The sequence below is a fragment of the Athene cunicularia genome (assembly GCF_003259725.1).
Source record: "Athene cunicularia isolate RWA chromosome 1 unlocalized genomic scaffold, athCun1 chr1_part1, whole genome shotgun sequence".
Lineage (NCBI taxonomy): Eukaryota > Metazoa > Chordata > Aves > Strigiformes > Strigidae > Athene > Athene cunicularia.
The window spans coordinates 109,620,129-109,642,858 of record NW_020799091.1 but is presented as its reverse complement, the minus strand read 5'-3'; the positions used below and the strand labels follow the sequence as shown (position 1 = coordinate 109,642,858).

General features: G+C 35.7%; 1 protein-coding gene across 1 annotated transcript in view; it reads left to right on the top strand.

Moving 5' to 3' along the window:
- Positions 1-22,730, top strand: part of GBE1 (1,4-alpha-glucan branching enzyme 1) — a 128,533-nt gene that overhangs the window by 49,822 nt on the left and 55,981 nt on the right. The window contains exons 7-11 of the mRNA XM_026843662.1: positions 8,901-9,016; positions 9,269-9,396; positions 12,713-12,811; positions 15,572-15,682; positions 18,638-18,809. Of these exons, the coding sequence (XP_026699463.1) occupies positions 8,901-9,016; positions 9,269-9,396; positions 12,713-12,811; positions 15,572-15,682; positions 18,638-18,809 (626 nt within the window). The remainder of the gene's footprint in view (positions 1-8,900; positions 9,017-9,268; positions 9,397-12,712; positions 12,812-15,571; positions 15,683-18,637; positions 18,810-22,730) is intronic.

The following is a 22,730-nucleotide window of genomic DNA, read 5'->3' as shown; positions in this document are numbered from 1 at the left end:
ATCTTGCCAAAACATTGATCAAATGTCTAAGCATTTGAAAATGGGGAAATTCAGAGGAGAGAATGACTTCCTGACCCATGCATCAGAATCTTGTTTTTTTGCTGGGTTAAGCCCAGATCCTGATACTTGCCAAAGAAAACTTGCCTTTTTCTGTACAAAGCTTCTTAAAGAATTTTCAGATAGCTCTAAATTATTCTTGGTGCATGCACATGTCTATGTGTATGGTAGGTATTTCTTTTCTGGTCTGACATTAGATGGGCAGATGATCAGCATTCAGTGCTCTAAGTGGAGTTTGCATGGTGTGTAACTGGGGCTCCTCATTCACTAGTGCTTGAGAGGAACCAGCTACCAAAGACAAACAGTGCTCTGTCCCTAGGTTTAGTTACTGTGACTTTGGGAGGACCTGCAAGAAGAAAAAGTTACCCTCTATCTTTTTTTTTTTTTTCCCCTAAACAAAATGTTAGACTATCCATCAGTTTACCTTGGATGTGTTCACTCATCCTGATGGTATAGCACTCTAGAATTCAGATTTTAACTAAAATGGAAATTTCTCTGCATCTTCAAAGCTGCTGTTCTTCTTTAACAAGAAAAAATGAAAAGCTATAGTTTAATTATAGTTAAAAACATATTTTTAAACAAGGAAAACTAGTTTGGTTACTTTTATTTCCTAGTATTTAGTATTTTATATTTTTTCACTTATCATTCTTGAAATACCAAGTCACAGCTTGATTATTGAATGTCACAAAATACATGATATAATAACCGGTGTTCTGCTATTACAATTTTAATAGAAAAAGTGTAAGAGTGTGTGTGTGTGTGTGTGTGTGTATATATATATATATGTGTGTATATATATATATATATATATATATATATTTGTCAGTGACTCTTGCAGAATGGGAGTTTTGCCCACGAAAAAGACAGAAATAATCATGCAGTCCTCTATGCAAGTAATTTACCCATATTAACTTTTATGTTGCTTGATAGAAACTGGTATGAATTAGTTTGTGAGAGGGCTTGAGATCTTCACTGAACAAATGCTTCCAAATTTGAAAGCAATCCTCCTTTTACTTCAACTTCTCATGGCTTTTTCATAATACTACTTAAATAATTAAGAACTGTTTTCCTGAAGGCTGGCCTTGAGATTTTGAAATACTTTTGAGCTTTTCCATTTTAATTTAGGGAAAGGGATATTAACACTTTTAGCAAAGATGTCTTCTGCCGCAAGTATTGATGAAAGTATTCATTATTTTTCGACTGTTACAGGAAACTTTTATACTTTCAGTGACTTACTTGATATAGTCTTGTAACAATGTGGTATTATTGGCTTTCTAATTATGATGGCATGCATAAATCCTCACTTTCAGTGGCTAAGAATAAAACCTTGTTCCTGGGTTTTGATGTGCCTGTGTTACATGTTTGGTATTCATTTAATCTTACAAATGCAAGATTTCAGTGTTTCTCCAGCACAGACTTCTAAATAATAGAGGATCTCAACTGCTTATTTCTTACTGCTCATGGCAGTGAGGCAATAGTCATCTATTGGATTTTATTTTTAGCATTTTTACCTCTTATACAGTCCAGCTTAATGGAATAATGTCCTATAAAAATATAGAAATCAATTTTTTCCTATCAGCCCTTTTCAAAGATCTCTATCCTTCTGTAAAAATGCTCAAAACAGCTGAGAGCAAGTGGCTGTGGTGAAAGGTCTTTCATTCCTACAGCTATCCATCCTTCATCTTAATTTGATACGATTCTTCCTATGAGAGGCATCTAGTTGCTGTGAGAAGTACATGCCTGAAAACTGTTTTGTTCAAGATGACTAATACCATCCTGCAATATGAAAAGATAGAATCTTGACTTCCTTAAAAACATGACTGACTAACTCATATCTGGTAATGTTTGAGTCTGCTGTCTCCTGTCTATTTTCCTGTTTCTTAGAAAGCTGTGAGATTGTTTACCTTAATCTCAAGCCATTTGGAAGTGCCACTCTGGGAATCAGCTGTGTAATGGCAACTGGTCTAGTCTGGAAATCTGCTTAAGCAGTTCATCAGAATTTCAGCTCCTACTGGGAAAACTAGTATCAGTGACCATTACTTCGCATTAAGCACCTTTTGGTTGAAAACAAAAGCAAAGCAAAAGCCCTGGCCTTTGGGTTGCTGTGCAGAGGGATCTGTAGTTCCCAGTGGAAATTGCTGTCTTAGTGATGCCAATCACTATAAGTCTGAAAGTTTCGTAGATATTGATCTGAACAAGTGTTCGGTTTTGCTGCTACCACTGGCCTTCTCACATCTGTTAGACTTAATGTTGGTAGTGGTACTCGCATACCTGACCAGATACAGACTGAGAGGGACTGTTAACAAGTTAAATCCACTTTGTATGACCTTTTGTCACCTCACTGTGGCAGGAGAAATTAGGAACAAAAAGTCTTCCTATAAGTCTTGTCTTTTAAGTCCATGAGGACTGGTTAGCTTTTTCATTGTCTCTTCAGGTAAGAAAACGTTCCCAAGGGCCACAGTATGAATATGAATACAGGAAACTTTAGTTTTTCACGTTCACAAGGTCATTCATACTTGACACCCCACTGTAATTACTGATCTAGTGTTTCAGACTTTCATGATAAAGACTGCATTCCCTCTGGCCTCACGGTACACTCTGCCTTTCAGACCAGTTTAGAACACTTGCTGTGTTCTGGTGCAGACCTCTGCTCTTCTTTGAGGTTCAGCAAGAGGGTGGTTTTTTTGGACAGACACCAATGTGTTAATGTCTAGCAAATCAGGTAATCTGGTGGTGCTTCAGAGGGATGTTGTCCATGTACCTCCCGAGGTTATGGTTCGGTATGCTTCAAGTGCTTGCCTTTTAGTACTCAGCTTTGCTTGTTTTCTCTGATTTCAGACATGTAGCGTTCTTCTTTATTAGTGTACTTCCTTATAGTTCATATTCTTTCACGTGCCCTAAATATAGGTCTGTCTTCCCTACTGATGTCAGTACTCTTTACTCATGCAGCAGGAACCTAAGCAGACAAATTTAGTTTTATTGCATAGCAATTATGACTTGTCAAAACCTTTCATCTGTTTTCAATGACCCATGTCCATTCTTGTTTGTTCCATGGTTGAGTCCCAAGAGCTTGGGATGTCAATCCTGAGTGAGGACTTTTCGTTAGCTATAAGGAGAGCTAGCCATGAAATTTTTAGACTGTTATCTAATTGGGGATTGAAACTTTTAAAAATGTTTGCGGTGTCATACTGTACCTTAAGGAAAGACAAAATTTTGATATCTGTAATGCACTGTTACTTGTGCTATTTAATGCTTTTCTTACTGGAAATGTAATTTAAAAGATAAAGCTGCTTTGCAGACCAAAAATCAAAGTTTACAAGTCTTTTGTTTGGCACTGTCAACATATTTTCTGTAACTCAGAGTACAAATTGTCTGCTTTCAGTGTTAAAAATTCTATACAGGTAGCAAAGCAAACATAATCTGATCAAGTGAAACAAGGGTCATGGTATGGATCCATTTCTCTTTAAACTTCACAATGCACAGAACAAGAGGTAAAGTGATAAGCATTTGATTGTAAGCAGTAAGTGGGGAAGCAGACAGTGGGGTAGTAATTAAATTATTTGATAAATTTGAGAATAAAGCTCAGGGAGATAAATCTAAAGTAAATATTTATTTTAAAGTCAGAGGCTTCAGGGTAAAAAAGTGGTTATCTTTATTATTGATATGGCTGGAAGAGATACAGATAAATCTTCTCTAATGATCCAAGCTCCCTGTTAAGGAGGTCTTGATCTAGTAGCAGTGAAAGAGAATTGGGAGCTATTCCCATTAACATGCTCAAGAAAGTGCAGTTGTAATCCACGCAGTACAGGTAAAATCTTTCCAAGCTTTGTGTGAGTAAAGATCTACTGCTGTTAAAAGTGTTCATTTCAAGTCTCATCCAGGATTGTGATGGACAAGAAGTAGAGACCTTACAATTTACGCATCTAATCTGTAAGTTCTCTCTTGACCCCCAGATCACCTTCACAGTACAGTGGCTTGAACTGCTTGACCAAAGGGATCATGACCACACTGATTGTCTTTTGGGTTGGTTGCTTATGGTGAGGATGTTTAAAAAAACAATTTTATCATATTAATTTATTTTAATAATATCCAAAATACCGTGACACTGTGAAGAATAGTTCACGAATACTGCAAGAATGTTGCAGCCATTCTGAAGACTTTTACCAGCTAAATTGTCCTGCAACTGGATGTTGGAGTGTAGAGAGGATTCTGTCCTCAGGATTTTTGTTAGTTGTCTTCTATTTTAAATTACTGTTAAAAATTCAGTGCATATCAAACTGAAAGCATTAGTCTCCTGTAACTTCTCATTTATTGACATTTGTGCCACTACTAAGTATGTAGTGTTACTTGGATTTGGAATAAGCTTTTCCCTTAAAAGTTATTCTGTGTCCAAATATTAACTTTGAAATATGAATAATCTTAAAATTGCTGAAATAGTGGCTTGTGTCTCTTCTGGATGTACAGGACACAGTCCTGCAGTGTACTCTCAGAAATCTTAAATCTAAAAGTAATAGCACTCTACATCAGTGCTTTTGTTGCTGTGGGGGAAAAAAGTTATTCACTGCTGCTCTGCCTCTTCTTGGGATTGATACAGGGAAAGTGAGATGTTGCTGCTGACCCCTGCTGCTCACAGATTATTGTATGGCCCAGGAGGATAGCTCTCTCTTGTGTTTGTTGTCTGCACAGTTCATTTTGGAGGCATAATGTGGCTTGGATCACCAAGCAAAAGCTCTTTTGATCTGTTAATGATTGTTGTCATGTTCTGTTGAGTAATAGAGAGATGTGTATGTTCCCACAGAATGGTGGTCGGTATAATTAGGAGTGCAGGTATCAGAAGCAGTCTAGCAGTGTAAATCAGGATTGTGCTTTGGCTAAAAAGGGGGCACCTGCTGCACTGCTTCAATTTCTTAATCCCTTATGGCTAGAGATGGCTTGGAGTCTTGGCAATGATATAACCTAAAGGACAGCAAGGAATTGCTTTTCTGTGTAAATGAAGGAGGTTGAAATGCAGAGATTCTGTTGTTGTTTTCCAAATAGGATTAAGAGTTGTTACCCTTTTGTATCACTCTGATCTAAGTGCCTCTAAATTACAGGCAAACTGGTGTATGCTGATTAACCACGGGGGGAAAAAGAACATCTCTCTATCAAATCTGGATGTACTATTTTATGAACTCAGCACGTGTAACTTGATCAGTTTCACTAAAAGTTGGCATTATGAGACTGAGTGCCAGTTTCTCTGTTGTTATGTTTAGCAATCCACTGGTGGAATTTAAGCCAGTCAACTGTTGAAATATTTGGGGAACGTATTCTAGCAATTCAGTGATCCTATCTGTTAATTAAACACGAAGAATTGAAAACAGGTAAATCATCATAAAAGTCTAGATTCTAATTAGGTCAGCAGTTCCATACATTTTCTATAATACATAATAATAAATGCGGTTCCTGAATGCCAACATCAATATGGTTCAAGAATTGTAGCTTCAAACTGTTTGGCAGAGCCAGTGTTATTTTTTTGTCCATAGTGACAAAATTAACTGATTTAAATGCGTTAATAGCTTGCATCTAAATATTTCATATTCATCGTGGATTGTAATTTTTAGAATTATTTTGGTGAATCATTAAACGTAAATAATGAGTGTGACTTGTAAGCAATTTCACAGGTTTTCTGCTGACCTGGTATAGGAAAGCTGTTAAGATTTCTCATCTTGTGAAACCAGGTCATCAAGCTAGATACGATCACTTCACTACTTCAACTGAGAAATCTGTTTTTAATGTGTGAGCTATTGGCCCCAAGGGGGAGAAAAAAACCAGCAAGACTTCTCTGCAAGGACCACCTGTGTTTTGAATGATGTCTGAGTGAATTCTGAATTATTTAAATTTCTTATAGTGTAAATCATTCTGTTCCTTAATGATAATATAGCATATATTTTTCTCTCTTAGATCATACATGCAATGAAAGAACTTGCTCAATTTTATGGTGTGCAAAAATGCGAGACTGTTAGGATATAATTTAAGGTATAGCTTTTGCCCAAAAGAAATTAAGTTCTTAATGAATGCTATCCTGTTTCCATATCTGTCTGTAAAATTACAAGCATGTACTTCTTAGAAATATTCCTGAATTATGGCTTCTTTGATGGATTTATTTCAATTATGCTATGATTTTGGCTTCTGGCATTCTGCAAAGTTATTTGTTACTTCTGTCAACTTCTATTTCTAATGCTGCTGCTCCCATAAACAAATTGACTTGGATGAAATCATGAACCTCTGTATGGTTTGTGTGATTTGCATGTTTCAAAAAAGCTGTTATTCTGGCTCGTGTTTCAGAGCTGTATAGTTATCTCTCTAAAAGTCAATATGTTTGCTACTATTTGACATCCTTCCTAGAAATTATCCTAAAACTGATTTTTTCCAAGTTTAGACTAGAATCAGAGTTATTATGGTTTTGTATTTATTTATTTATTTACAATCTTCTCTCCCATGTGCAATCAGATGGTTGGAAAACATCTGCTGCTCCTACTCAGGTTTTTGATCTCATCAATTTGCTAACTAATCTTTTGGTTCAACGAATTCATCTTGTTTGTTCTTATCTGTAGTCATTTTTTTATGTAAAAGTCATTACAATTTATTTTCATAGTGGTTCACCATCTCTTTCCAAAGATCAATCTTCAGTGTCAACAATGGTGGAAAAAATTACATTTGTTACCTGTTTTGGGACCTTCTGTGTATGTTTTCTCAAATGTACAAATCCTCTTCACCATTTTAAGAAATTTACGGTTATAAATTCAAGCAGTCTGTAATGAGGAGAAATAACTTTCGTCTGGCTGGTGCTTGTAGCAATTAATCTACTCTTTGTATGTCCATTATCTTAATTCTGTATGAGAGGATATTTTTATTGTAGTACAGCTACTGCTTTGACTTTGCTTACAGTGTTTAGCTTGCAGCAAACTGCTTTCTGGAAATTTGATGGTGGGTCAGAAAGACACAGCAAGCATTTGCACAAAGTTATATTTTTGTGATAGCTTGCCAGTTCACAGTTTTGATGCCTTTCTATTCCTTTGACTATCAGAGAATCCTCTCTCTTGTTCATTCATTGCGAATAATCTCTCCTGAAAAGTAACAAATGTATAAAACGTTCTGTAGACAAGCTCCTGAGTTGTTCTTAGTTTAGTATTACTTGTGAATTGGATGATTTGGGTCGAGGCAAGGGAACCACAGGGATGGAACAAAAAATCTTGTATGTAATGCACGCCCAGAATTGTATTGGAGCAATACATTGATTCACATTTCCTAAATCTGGAGGTTCTGATTTGGTAATATTTCTTTCTTTACATGTCCAGGTGTGTATCTGTGTGCAGTAAATGCAAAGAAAAGGAGAAATACGATCTTACTGAAGTAAATAAGAATTGTCTATTTGGTGTGGTCAGGATTTTACCAGCTTTATAGTGTGTCCACAGCCTCTCCATCTTTTCACATAATTACCACTAGCTCCAGGTTTAAAACACCCTTCATATGAGGAAGTTTTTTGAGGAAGGAAGGTGGGCACATTTGTTTTGTCAAAATGGAGTTTATTCCTTGTGTCAAAATTACCTCATGAGTCTACTGCTTCTGATGTCTGTTAAAGAAAGTGAAATGTAGAAAGGGTCTCCTTCACTGCCTTATGCCATGTGCGTTGGGAAATTGTAACAGTGATGTTGACTGTCCTTTGTGGTAGGTGTACCCTTTGTGTCTCTCCCACCAGAGGGTGGTGGGTGAGACCCTGCATGCTGTTGTGTAGCTTGCACTCTTCTCTGAACAGAAACTCAGTAGTAGGTGAGGTTGTAGTTGTGCTATCTTGGGAAATTGGTTAGAGAGAAATCATAACATTGGCAAGTGCCATTGAAGACATGGGCAAAAAAAGTTCTGTTATTTCATGTGGTTGGCTGATTGAGATGGGTGAGCGATTTGGAGCTATAGCTTGCAGGAGATGCACCTGTGGCAGCCCGTGCTGAGGGTGGCAGAGAGCATAGTGGCATGGAGGGTGAATGATAGAAACAAGATGTGGGGGTCTTTGAAGCTATTGAGACTAATGTCCCAGGAGAGGAGGTGATGAATAGTAGGAAAACTGTTCCTGAAACTCTTTTATTCTTCAATACAAATTTTGTTCACAAATACCTCCACATTGCTTTCTCACTTTGGAACCACTTTTCTATTTTTGACTTCATGTCCATGGTTTGTTTGTGTGTGTGTTATACCTCATTCTTGTTGTTCTGAATTGCAAAAAATCTCAACCTCCATAAGTTGCTTTGCTCTTTCAATGTGTAAATTTGCAACACATTAAGTGATTTGGTAATCTACTCGTGATATTGATTTGTAAATAATGGGAGAGGAGGGGGCAGGGGACAACAGCTTTTCAACTTTTCTTATGCCTAGAAATTACTGTAAATGCATAAAATCTTGGGGACAAAATCTTACCTCTTATAATTTTCTTTCCATTTCTATAAGACCTTTTCCCACAGAGTATAAACATCTTTAGAGAGGCAAAGGCAAAGGAAAAGTACAGTTGCAAGTATGGGTATTAAAATGTAATATGTGTTCAAACACTAACCTATTTAGATGTCTATATAGATAGTTGACAATTTTTCCTAAACCCCTATCTGCAATATTAAAATTATGTGCAGTAAAAGACAAAGACGTAAGGAAGACAGACTTGTTAGAAAAAGGCTAATGAAAAATAGGGAAGAAGTTATTAAAATGGTAAAATGTCCTCCACAAGTACTGTATATGCAAGTGGGGAACATGGTATAACAAACTCTAGTTGATCCCAAGGTTTCCAGAGCTCATAAAATAAGTTCATGTTATTTCAGCTGGGAAGTTTTGAGATTTCTTCTGTCAAATTTGAGAATGTGGATTGAAGACTATCGCTTTGATGGCTTCCGATTTGATGGCGTTACGTCTATGTTGTATCACCATCATGGAATTGGTAAGTAATTTAATCAACTGTAATCTGTGCAGTCCTCTTGCAGCTCTGTTGCTGTGGAAATAGTGCTGTAAAAGCTCACTAAGTGCTCTAATAATTCCAGATTTGCTATTATCTTGTTGTGCTGCTGTATGTATAGATCTGAAATTATGAATAAATCTTGTGCTTATAAAATTGCATATTGCAAAATCTGTTTTGTTTTTTTGGTTTTTTTTTTAAGAAAGTAACTGTCTTTAAAACATCCTATCTTACTAGGCACTGGGTTCAGTGGAGATTACAATGAATATTTTGGCCTACATGTGGATGAAGATGCTTTGTGTTACCTAATGCTGGCCAACCACATGATTAAATTCTTGCATCCAGAATGCATAACCATAGCAGAGGTAAGATCAGAATTTGCCATCCTCAATGGCATTAATATTGATTAGCTTGCTTTGGGATGTGAATTTCCTGTTAATTATCAAGTCACTCTTCGGATGCTCAAGGAATGACAGGAGCTAAGAAATACTAATTAGCAGATAGACTTTGCCTTGTGGGGGGAAAAACAACTGGAATATGCACTTTGGGAATTTTTTCTGCATTAACTGATCATTAATTAATGTTTAGATTTTTTTTTTTCTTTTTCCCTTCATCTTCTTGAACTTGTAATGAGATTTGGGTTTATTAGTATATTGCTTTTGCATGATTGCCATTTGTCACTAGTGATTTATGGTACTAAAGATTAACTGTCCTAGTGTGGTTTTGCATATTTTGAATTATAATGGCATAATAAACAATTCCTCTTCAAAATAAATGTGATAAATTTATAAATCTTGAATGTGTATGCTAATTTAAATTTAGTATTAAGTTTCTCTGTGTTTGAGGGAGCAAACAGACTATATTACTTGAGTCGATGGTGAGCAATTAAACTTTTTTTGACTGAAAAACATTATTGTTGGCACTTGGAATTTTTAATAGTACTACACACCAGAGCATTAAAGTTATATGAATAGATACGACATTTCCTTTTTATCTAAAAGAGAAAATCATGTAAACCTTGAGGATTTTTCTGTTACATTTAAATAATTCTTTTCAGTTAAAGTTGCATTTTTCTGATATCATTAGGGACTGTACAGCTTTCTGCTAAAACTTTGTATTATTTAGAAGTTCCCTATCTTCAGAAAGCAAAATACTTCGTAACTTCTTTTCTTACTCCTTGTAAAGTTTTATATTACAACCACTGCTAAAAGCTTGATGACAAGCTATCAAAAACAGCATCTGGTGAGCAATTACTAGTAAAATTGAAATTAGTGTCATTGAGCTGGAGGCTTATTTGAAGTGAAAATTGTTTGTTTTCTAGGTAGTCCAAGATTATAAGCATTTTTACCAATGAAATTCTGAGTTCAGTCATCTTCTATTACCTGGCCTAAGAGTTCTCTTTTAATAAGATGTGTCTTCAGTTTCTCTTGCTTGAGTTGTAAGCTGCTTCTCTTTCAATACATCATTTTTCTGTCTGGGGGAGTCACTACACAAAAGATGGAATTGATCAATGTGCTGAATGGTTGAAGAGAATTTCAGAAAGAGAAACTATTGACATAATTAAAAATTGCAAAAGGCAATGAAGAATGTCTGCTTGCCTATAATGATGATGGAATGAGAGCCACATGAGAAAAATGTTTTTATCTAGCCATAACTAATTATACTATATTGCTTAATTATGTAACTGATGATTCTTACAGCTCTTTAATATTTGTATAGTCATTGTCTTAGTAATTTCTAAGTTTTCAGGTATTACTGGCTATATTCTTATTTTTTATTATGGCCTTCTAAATAAAGCCTGTGCTTAAAGTTTTGTATAATGAGAAGAAAAAGTGATAAGTAAAATTACATTGTGCCTGACATATAAAAACAAGCAGGCAAAAAATCCCTACTGCTGTGGTTTCTTTTTTTATATGCAACTCATTTCAAACTAAAGTCTGAACAAATGCTTAGTTATTGACTGTTTATATTTGGTGGAAAATATACTGAACAAACTAACAGTGACTTTTGTTTTTTAGCATTCAGGTAAAATCTATAGATAGATAAAAATAGTATTAAATTTGGATTTTTACTTTCCAAATCTGGCTTTCAAAATTGTGACTAAAGTAGATAGGAGGTGCCTAAATCTCAGACTCTGATCTTGTCCAGGTAGGCATCATAGCATCACAGGGAAAAAACTTGTTTCAGATCATCTTGTCCTGCATAATGTGGAGAGCATTAGTCTGTGTTTTATCCTTTCTGAATGATTTAGGAGAGCTGTTGAACTTCCTCTTATAACATCTAAAAGTTTGGAAAAAATTTCCACTTCATTATTTGGTATTTACAGCGAGTGCAATGTGGATGCGGTTTTCTGTGTGATCTAATGGCTGCTGATGTGATCTGTGCTGATCTGTGTGATTTAATGACTGGCTGTTCATACAGCCCAGGATGCTGGTGGCTGCCTCTGCTGCCAGGGCAGGCTGCTGGCTCATGCTGAGCTTGCTGCCAGCCCAGAGCCCCAGGGCCTTCCCAGCAGAGCTGCTGGAGGCAGGGGTTAGTCCATCCCAGGGGCAGGACTTGGCAATTGCCGTTGTTGAATTTCCTGAGCTTGCTTGTTGATCGATTCCTCCAGCCAGTCAGGGTCTCTCTGGATGACAGCTCTGCCTTCCACCTCCAGCTTGTCATCCATGAGCTTGACAATGATGTGGTTGGTCTCCTCACTTATGTCAGGAAGGGGGGTGGGGTGTATGTATGCATGTGTGTGGATGTATGTAGACCTTCAAGTGCAACTATCTTTTCCAATAGTCTAACGCAGCAATTGAATTGAAACCTGGATTGAATCCGGAAAACAGGAATGAGCTTCTTAATTAAGTCCAGGTTCTAGTCAGAATTTAATTCCATGAATTCTCTTGTGCTAGATGCAAGAGGTATATGTTAAGCCATAAAGAAACATTGTGGTGGAATGGCTTCTCACTGACAAAAGTTAGTTAAATTGAGTACTGATAGATACTTTGCAATTACTGGTGGTTTGCATTTTCTGTACAGATAAGCTAACTTTAGAAGAAGAATGCTGTGTGACATAATTGCCTAATAAAATGGTCAAATATTTTAGGAACTCTGAATTACGAATATAAGGATGATCAGCCTACATCAATATAAAACTGGAAAACTGTGCAGTAAGAGCATATAAATTCCAGGCCTAGCTGGATCATTAGTTTTGGGTTTGTGCATTTAGGAAAGGAGTAGAGTTTGTATTTTTCTTCCTTACTATACATTATATCTGGCCTTTTATTTTTAGGCCACCCTTTGTGCAAAATATCAGTAAACAAAATGAAGATTTAATTTGTCTTTGACTTCTTTTTACTTTTTGTTGATTGCTTGGAGCTCAAGAGAGCAAATTATTTCAAATTCTGCAACTACTGAGGTCTCTTCCCTCTCAAATATCTACTCTATTAAAATATTTTGTAGTAGATTATTTGATGAGAAGAGTTATAATACTTTTCCCTCTAACTTTTGCATTCAAACAGCAAATCTGGGTGTAGTAATCACACTGATTTTTCCTTTTTTTCTCCTTTACCCAGTACAATCTGTGAAGCTCTTTATAGTTTACAGATTGTTTGTATAGAAGTACTACTGCTTGGTAGAAAATCAGAACTAGTAATTGCAATGCTAAGCAAATTATGATGCATTTTTTCATTTAAGGATGTTTCTGGGATGCCAGCTCTTTGTCGTCCTGTTGCAGAGGGAGGAGGAGGGTTTGATTATCGACTTGCCATGGCTATTCCAGATAAGTGGATACAGGTGAGAACTCTTTTAAAAATACATTCTGTTTCTCAAAGCGGATTTTTCTCTATGTACAGAAACACTTCTGAGTCTTACTGACAAATTTTATTCTTTCTTCTCTTAATGTCCTACTAAAATTGTGACAGGATTGAGGTATTAGTGACTGAAAGGAGAGCTGTCAGATATCATGTAGCTTTCAGATGATGAGTAAGTTCAGGGGCTATTCTTTGCATTCTAACTGATGCTTGTTTTCTTCATACAATACACATAGACTCTTCTTTTTTAAATAACCTGTCTCTTGCGACAGCTGTAGATTGTGTAGTTTATATTGAATGTGAACAGGTAGATAGTAAGTTAACCATATGCAGATAAAGTTGAAAAAACTACCACCCTGAAAATAAGCAACGAGCACTCCTAGAATTTGGCATAATAGTTGGCATTGAACATAGAGCTGAAAGTTTAACCAAAGTAAATTTAAGTGAATTATACAAACACCAGCAATGGGGTTACAAAATGAATAATAAAAATCTGTAAATGCTCTTCAAGAACAATAATATACTAATAAACTATGACTACAATAAGGATTTAAATCACCATTTCCATAATATAGAGTATCACAGGAAAAGGAATAAAACACTAAATGATCTCAAAAGGCTTCTACTGCTGTTTTAGGAACGTTTTTCAGTTAGAAGATTGCATCCAAAACCCTCAGGCTATCATAATGATCTGAAACCAATAAATGTTTTATATGAGCATTAATGCCTCAGTAAATATAGTGAGTAGCTTAAAATAAAAAGCAAATTAACTTCATCTTTCACTTCTGTAACTAGGAAATGAGGGGCCAATGGAAAAACAGGTCTCAGACCTCTTAATTCAGAACAAACTTGCCAGCTTTTCCAACAGGAGCAACATCATTAAACTTTGGAGTAATGTACATCCTGGAATGCAGCAAGAATTCATATTTTTGTAGTAAGAAGAAACACCTTGTTGTGATGAGGGATTGTTTTTCTGTTACACCTTCAACTTCCTTACTACACTTTAGGACAGGCAAAGATAAAGAATTTTGTAGGTATGCAAAATGCAAAGAAAAAAATGAGAGAAAATTGCCAAGAAGAAAACCTAGACTATAGATTTTTGAGTGTAGAAGATGGATAATCTAATTTAGCAATCTCTGATATGGTCTGCTTATTTTAATTTGGATCTTTCAGGAAGGAAATGTACGTATCCTGCAGTAATTTCATTCTTTACCTGGACAAAAAAAATCTTCTCGTTTAAGTGTGTATTTACCATGAGACAGCAGGTGGATGCTTGGCATGCTGATGAGGTGGTGGGTGTAAATTCAGCTATGATAGTCTAGGCTATTTCACAGCAGATTCCAGTTATTTAGGAATATGTTGATTGTACAAGAACATAGCATGATGCAGGCAGGAAACTTCTAGTTGAGGAAACTGCAAATAAGCAACCACAGCAGAAGGCCTTTAGTTCGAGAAAGAGGTGATGCATTTACTTTGTTACAACATCTCTTGAGGCTAAAATAAAGCTGAAATTATCAGAAGGGAAAAGTTTAGCAACAGAGTCTATCAGCTGTTATCTCTCATTTCTCTTCATCTTTTAAATATGTACCTGTTAATAGCAAGTTTTGTAGTCAGCTTGCTAAAATGATTTTTAAACCTGAAGGATCTCCAGGTATCCATGAACTAATTCTGAGGGATCTGTAGAGGTAAGATAAGCTGTTTGTCATAACAGTGGCTATACTAGTTTGGAAGTTCATATTAAAGATAAATGTAGTACATAATATGATGCTGTATACAGACCTGAATGTGTTCACAGCCAGATTTATGGAGTGAAAAAAAAGTATGTTTGAGAGTACATGGCCAGTTACAGTCACAGCATTAAATTTTACAACATCATACCAGCCATCTCAGTGTTACTGCCTTTTTATCACTTTTATTTTTATGTTTATATATTTGCATATATGTATTTAAGTTGTAGTGATCAATGGAGGCCTATAAAGTACTATAGGAAAAAGAAAAGACTAACTGAAATTGAGCTAGACTTAGGGAGGAAATAGTGTCATATGAGGCAGAAGATTCCTATTGATGTGATCTTAATTTAAATTGCTAAATATCAAGAGCTAGCATCGCAAAAAAAATGTAAAGCTTGTTTTGTTTTACAAAGCTTTGCCACTGGAACAGTTTTGGAACTGACCAGGAATTCACTGATGGGGGAACATGCAAGTCCCTGCACTAAGCACCTTCTCTTGTTAATGTCTATTTTCCTGACAATAGCATAGCACTGTCTTACAGTGATCCATTCTCTACCACGCAGCCCAGTGGTTAAACTATAGTTGGAAGCTTCCCTTATGCCAGGGTTGCTTGAAATACAGGACTTCTTTCATTATCATGTGTAGGTAGGTGTGTGCCTACATACGTCTTCCCAATTTTTAGTGCAATGCTTTCTTGCAGCTCTGATCAATCGTATTGCCCACTATATCAAACAATTCACATGATGGCAAGTCTTGTTGTCCATGCTTGTACATTTAAGTACAGGCGAAACACAGTGTTCTAGTTATAATATTTATGTAGTGAAATTCAAAAGGAAAAATCTCTTTGGATTATCAGAGAAAGCATATCACTTCAAAATTTGGAAATAGGAGAATTAAAATAATATAGTTCACAATCCGTTGGAAATTTCTGCACCCAAGATAGTGAGAAGTATAGTAATGAGCTTTTAGTTAAAACAGCAATAACTTCCATAATCTTTCCTTTATTTCTGTAGATAATTAAGGAGCTGAAAGATGAAGACTGGAATATGGGCAATATTGTGCATACATTAACAAACAGACGGTATGAAGAAAAATACATTGCATATGCAGAAAGTCACGACCAGGTATTTTATCTGTGTATTTCTATTATAAGCAAGTAAAAGATGAGGCTTAGAGGTGAGGTTTGGGATTTGTTTTTTAAAAATGAGGCAAGAGTTGTTAAGGATAGGCAACAGTTTCTGGGATAGGTAGATCTGAACTACTTCTCATGTTTTTTGATTGGGTTTTCTTGTGTTTGTTTTTGTTTTGATCCTGCTTTTTAATAGAGGAATCCTGCTTGGAGTGGGTGAGTGTTGTTGTTTTTCCGTTTTATTTTGTTCCTAAGAAATGAGTCCTAGCTTCTTCTTTTGCCTTCCTGTCATAGGACATAGAAAGGCATATAATCCATACTTTTGAAAATCTGTTTTTCATAAAGTAGGCTGAAGCACTATTTATGATAAGTATAAACTTCACAATTGAGCATATTTGTTCATCGAATCAGTGTTTATGACTGTTGTATTACCTTCAAGAAAATGTTTCCTCTCCAAAAGGATTGCAAACATCCTGTTTTGAGATCTGAATGAAATATTCTTTAACAATTTTGTTCAAAACACAGCAATTGTAATGGTTCTGTATACAGAAAAATGAAGTAGTGATGAGTCTGGATAACACTAATTTCCCACAGTCTTTGTATTGGTTGTTCCTGAAGAATCAGAAAACACATTGGTTGAGAGTTTTAAAATTAGGAACTTAAAAAAAAAAAAATCCATTTTCTAATAAAAGGTTTAAATAACCTACCTTCAACTCTTTCCTCTACATAGGAGGTTATTTTATTTTTTATACCTTCTATAGTAAAAGTCAACAGAGATGTCCAAAACAAATCCTATATTTTGTTTTGAAAAGAGAATTCTGAGTTTATCAGCTTCATTTTATGTACCTATTTACATTCTTGTCCCAGAGACTGTTACACAGTGTTCACTTAAGGCATGAGAGAAGAGTCCCAATCCTGGTAAAGAACTACAGGTATTACTTGGAAATGCATATTATTCTGTGGTTATTTGCTTTTATAAAAGCTGATTCTTCATCCTAAAGCATGACACAACAATACTGTTGCTGGTTTTTTATTTCATTCTGGATTTTATCAATTTAGTTATTTTCCATATCACCATGTTTTTTTTTGTTCTACTATCTCATAATTGGGAGGAAGCTCTATTTACTTTTATTTTTTTTTAAAAAAAAGACAATTGCACATGTACACTAGGATGATATCTGAAAAATAGGATAGAGAAACAAAATGGGAGTATAATTAAATTCAGTGTGAAGATACTTGAAGTGATGCATGAGGGGCTGAAACAATTCTACTTCCTTATATGTTATAAAAGAGTACGAGCTGACTACTACCAGACATAATACAGAGCCTTGTGTTTATAAGAATTGTGTGAAAATAGCAACGCAATACTAATAGCTGTCAAAAAAAGCAGATACAGTACTGGAATTAGTATGGAATGGAATGGAGAGTGAAGAGCAAAATCAGTATGCAACTGTAGTCTTCCATGGTTTTTGTGCATCTTGACTGTTGGAGGCAGATTTCATCCTGTATCTCAAAGGATATACAGCATAACTGAAAAAAAATGCTGTAAGAGAGTTGATAAGAATAATAGCAAGTGTGGACTGGTTTCCATAATAAGAAACCTAAATACACTTCAGGGTAGAAAAGCAATAGTTGAAGCAGGAAGGGTAAGTTTAACATAAAATCATGGCTGCCATAGAAAACATGAATAGGGAACATTTACCTTCTTTTCTAATGGATAGAACAGGGGAAAGTAACAAATGCCACATTCTGAGTCCAGAAAATGGTTGTTCCTTGCAGTTATTAATTGCAGTCTTCAGTCTTGCTATTGTTGCATAGGAATTTTTTTAAAAAGTTTATTTTCTTACTTGAGGGAATCATCTCTATGTGCTGTTATTTGGAAAACTAAGGGATGGTGGTGCTTTTCAGCTAGACCAGTTTACAACTCGTGTCTCTCTGAAATGTAGTGAGTTTTCATAGAGTATAAAATAAAAATTGGGCTAACTGAACAAAAATTATCTGTTTACATACAAGTGTTCCAACACATTTTCAACTACCTGCATGCTAATATATTATAATAATCCTTGTTACATATAATTTGTGTGGCTGTGCTCAAGTAGCAGTAAGAGCTAGCAAGTTAGTAATTCAGTCACTCTTTTTAGATGGAATTACTAGTTTATTTTTCTCTCTCATGTGAAATCACAGAAAATCAATCACATTCTTGATTGCATATAAATGAATGCTTCATATTCCTGATGCAGCTCTAAATCAGGGGTAGTTTTAATAGCCCTTTATTTGTACATCCCAGGAACTTCACTTGAGACAGTTACTTTTTCTGTGTTTTCTATAAAATTTCCAAAATGGAATTTTGTCACTTGTGGCTTATTGAGTTGATGCTCACATTTCACATTCGATATCTCTAGGTTTTACCTGCTGTAGTACATTTGATATCTGTAAGTTCTCAGAAGTAACTGTGCAGTTCAATCCCGTCAGGCAAAATGTAGGACCATAACAGGGGGTTAGATACCTGTTAGTTCATTGATCATATACTTCCGTTCTCATCCTTGCAGGGAGCCCCAGTAACCACATGAGGGGTTGCAATGGGAAAAAGGTTGGGTCTGGCATGCAATTGAGCCTCAGCTCAGGGATGTCCCTGCCTCAATTTATATACTTTCTCTTTTTCGCAGCAGATGTTTAATCATGTGGGCGTGATATATATCATCTCACAATACAAAGTTTCAGTAGTCAGAAGCTAGGGTCACTGTGACCTGATGATCATCAGCAGTGTCAGGGTGTTTTGTTTGTGAACAGAGACTGTATCATGCACACTGAGGCATGTTCTTAACTCCTTGCCACTCTTCTAAGTTCTTCCCTTATGATACAGAGCACCTGTTTTAAAAAAAAAAAAAAAAAAGTTAGAAATATTTCTAGTACACCCAAGGGTTTTCTTCACTTTTTTGAACTGTTATAGGCACTTGTTGGTGATAAGACATTGGCGTTTCGACTGATGGATGCAGAGATGTATACAAACATGAGTGTGCTCTCACCTCTCACTCCAGTTATTGATCGTGGAATACAGCTTCATAAAATGATTCGTCTCATTACTCATGCACTTGGAGGAGAGAGCTATCTGAACTTCATGGGTAAGTAATCTTTGGAACAAATCTTTCCTTTTCTCATCTACAGAATGTTTGTCAGGGAAATAAAACGATCTGACAACTTACATCCACAGTATTTTATCACAATGCTGAAGTTGAAGAATAAATACTTTTATAAAGATTTAGTATGAGAGGTAATATGCATTGTTTTTCTGTCTGTAAGATGTATTATAAGACAAGAAAATAAAAATCAATGTGGTTCCTAACTGTAGCAGAAATAATTTTTGAATGTGGTAGGCTCTAGTTCAGGTTACTCTGATTTACAACTCTCCTAAACTTTTTAGTGTAACAATTAATTTACTAAAGATAGCTCTGTGCCTAGTTATTAATTGTCAGGAAGTAATCTGAAATCAGTTGAATTATATTTCCTTGCTTCTCAGTGAAGAGCAGGGCCTTAATGGGGTAAGCAAGGACTAAGCATAGGCACATCTTACTATCAAAACAGGGACATAGGAAGAGTTAGCAATACTTCCTTTTTGTTCATAAACTGTAGAATACAACTGTTGCATTGCTTAAGCAACAAGAAGGTTCAGTAGTTAATGTCATTTAAACAGCAAGTTACAGTTCCATGTAGTCATCTTAAAAGTTGTGTTTTTCTGAGTTTTATACAAAATGCTGAAGCTACTTATGCTTGATGCTGTTTACCATATTCATGTTCTTTAATTTCTTTGCAAAATAATCCTTACTTTGTAGTAAAAATCAGTTCTGTAATGTGGTGTGACAAGTTCTCTACAGCAGTGGTGATAGTCTCATGGGGAAAAAAGGCTGAAAGCATGCTGTAAATGACCATCTCAGTTTTCTGACAATGGAACACTTGAAAATTACAGAAGTTTTAGGTTAATATTGTCTTCAACTTTTACTGTTAAATGGTTTGTATTATCAACTTGAAGGGGATTGCTGGATATATATTGCCTTTCTTCCTTTTGAAAATGTTTTTTTTCAATTACAAAACTGAAGAGGATTAATAAGGCAATAGTGGCATTTGACAACATGTATCAGTGCAGACATGCTTCTCTTCCTTGGCATTAGAAGAACATTCAAAAAATACCATGTTTGTGGGTTTTCTTAAAAAGAATTAAATCAACTTCAGTACAGAACAAATCAATTATTTGGTGTACTAGTAAAACTGTTTCCAATAAAATGCAGAAATTTTTCCCAAGAGTGAAGAAGAGTTAATGAAATATTTATTAACTGTGTAGTCAGGCACCAAAATGTGCAAAGTACGATGTGTGTGCTTCCGTTCACGCTAGTGATGCTACAATAGTTAAGGGAGCAGGTGTTAAAAATATGCCAGCTAAACTGCAGCTGGCTCTGCCTGAGATTGACTTGGTAAAGTTAGAAAAATAGTCAGTAATTCAATGTGTCAAGTTAAATCCAGTGTGTCAATGCAGGTGGATTGAGCAATTAATACTGTGCATCCTTGAGTACTGCGGATGTTAAGTAAGTACGTTATACTTGCTATATGTAAAAGGTGTAAAGATTCTAAGAAATGTTGGAGGAGAACACATTTAAATACAGAATACTTTCAATCCGGTGTACTCAAAATGCATGTTGCAGCGTGCTATCTAGTTAAGCAAATACAGTGACAGATGAGTTTTGAGCAAATACTGAGGGTGAGGAAGAAAAAGCCTCCTGTCCTGTGGGGGGAGAAGTGGGAATCTCCTTTCACAACACCTGGAGAAGGCACTTCAGGTACCTCTGTGCTTTCCTAGGTCCTTCTGTAAGTGTCTCTTGTACCATGTTTTCCTGAAAACAAAGACACCAAAGCAACATGCTGCTTTCTCAATGCTTTGCTCACCTTAAGGAAAAACCAAACTGCTTCTAAAAAATGATGTATCAGGAGTTGAAATCTGTGTTCTCAAATCTATATTGGAATTTCCCTTTAAAGGTTTGGAATAATGTTTAATTACACTTGTGTTGGAGTATTGTTTGTACTCCATGTGTGCAAGCAGATTCTTTTGAGAAAAGTCATACCCCGTTGAACACCAAACAATGGTGATTTTCTTCAATCTTTCTCATTTTTCATACTGGATGGTTTGCTGTCCTTCTCACAGGTATTTATAAGGAAACATGGCAAAAATCCAGGAAGCTGCTGTTTTGCATGGTGGTTTGGGATATTTAGTTTTCACTTAAGGCTTTTATTTTCTGTCTCAATTTATTATATCCAAGTATGGGCAATCAATGATATATACAAACTTAAATATGAATAGGAAAGTTTTGTCATTCCAGTAAATTGATTCCCTTGTAACACAAACCATTGGGAGCGTTCTTTCCTCTGGTCTGTATTTCAGTCTTTTGTGCAGCTTTGCAAGTAATGTCTGGGGCTTCATGTGCCTGTCTGGCATGAAGACTTAACCTAGAAAGTGAAAACCAGAATATGCTTGGCTGAAAATAAGCATGAACATGATAAACGTCCTTCTGTAGTGAATGAACACTCTGGAAGGCCAGTTTGTTTAATAGTAATAGTAAAAAAAGTAGCAATTGTTTCGAAGCTTGTGCTATGTCTAAATCCTGTGCTTTCAAAGCAGGTAGGAAGCAACAATCCTAGTGTAGCTGTAGATTGTTCAACCCAACTCCTGTTTCAGACAGAGATTTAATACTGAGACTGGCCAGAATACAGTACCAGTTAGAAGATGTTGTAATAACTTTAGGAAATCATTAAAGTTACAAGTTCTTCTGCACAGTGCTTTAGTAGGGGCACAATTGATGCTTCTTTAAGGGTTTCCTCTGACACAGCTAAACTTTTGTGAAAAAGTTGACATAGATAATACACATTTGGCTGTCTGAACATAAATGACACGTATAGAAAGCCCCAAACATTCACAATGTGTGCCTATATTAAATAGTGGAAGTTCTCCAATAATAATTTTATTTTTGGAGATATTAGGAAGAAAACCCTCTATTTGTACTGAGGTATCTTTGTTTGTAACTGTAGTAATTTGAAGCACAATATGTGTCTAATATTAAGTTAGTTAAAACCAGGAAAGTATGTGGAAAAATATTTGGAGACAGATCTTTGCCCTCTCTAATATGAAGATTTGAAAACAGATCCAAAATAAAACCCCTGTATCTGACTAAAATTCTTCATCGTTGATTTAACCCTCTACAAAATAACAAAAAGGCTTAAGATTTGAGTCTACTGCCTCAATTGCTAAATAAGGACTAATAGAAGTTGTTAAAACTTCTAGAATACTACAGGAACCTTCTCATCTCCCCTTGAAAATAAAGCAACCACTGTTACCCACTGGACAATGTTTAACTTCAGCTTAGATTCACGTATTTCCTGAAAATATCAGTTGAATTTACCACTACAAAACTGGTTTGTCTGTATATGCCTTCATTTTCCTTTGTCTTTGTTTTCCATTCTGTCCCTGAAGAAAAGCTGTAGACAACTGTAATTGTTCCTTTAAATATTTATTTTTCTTTTGCTTGATGCCTGTGCCCTGCACTTAGGGAAACCCTGTGTGACATGGGAAACCACTGTGCCAGTTCTTCAGTGAACTTGTTACCATGTTCTCTTCTTAACTTGCATCCATTTGTCTGTCTAGATTTAGATGAGCAAGGATAGCTGTTTCTTGCCTAGAATAGACATTAAGATCCATCCCCAGGGCTCTTAAATTGCATTTTAGGTCCTTAGGATCCTTCATAGCACAAATACCTACTGTTTTATGCCATTGTAGGGTCTTGTTTTTCAGCTTGCTAACAATAATTTTCTTGCTTTTTCCTTCATTTTAAATTGGCTTAAACTCAAATCTGTTGATTTAAATGGAGATTAGTTCCTACATGAACCTGTAGCACTATTTTTCATGACTTTTCTGTAGTAAAACAGCTCTTAATTAGGACTCCAGAGACCGAGTCTCTCCCTGCAAAACAACTTTTTATATATATATATATATATATATATAT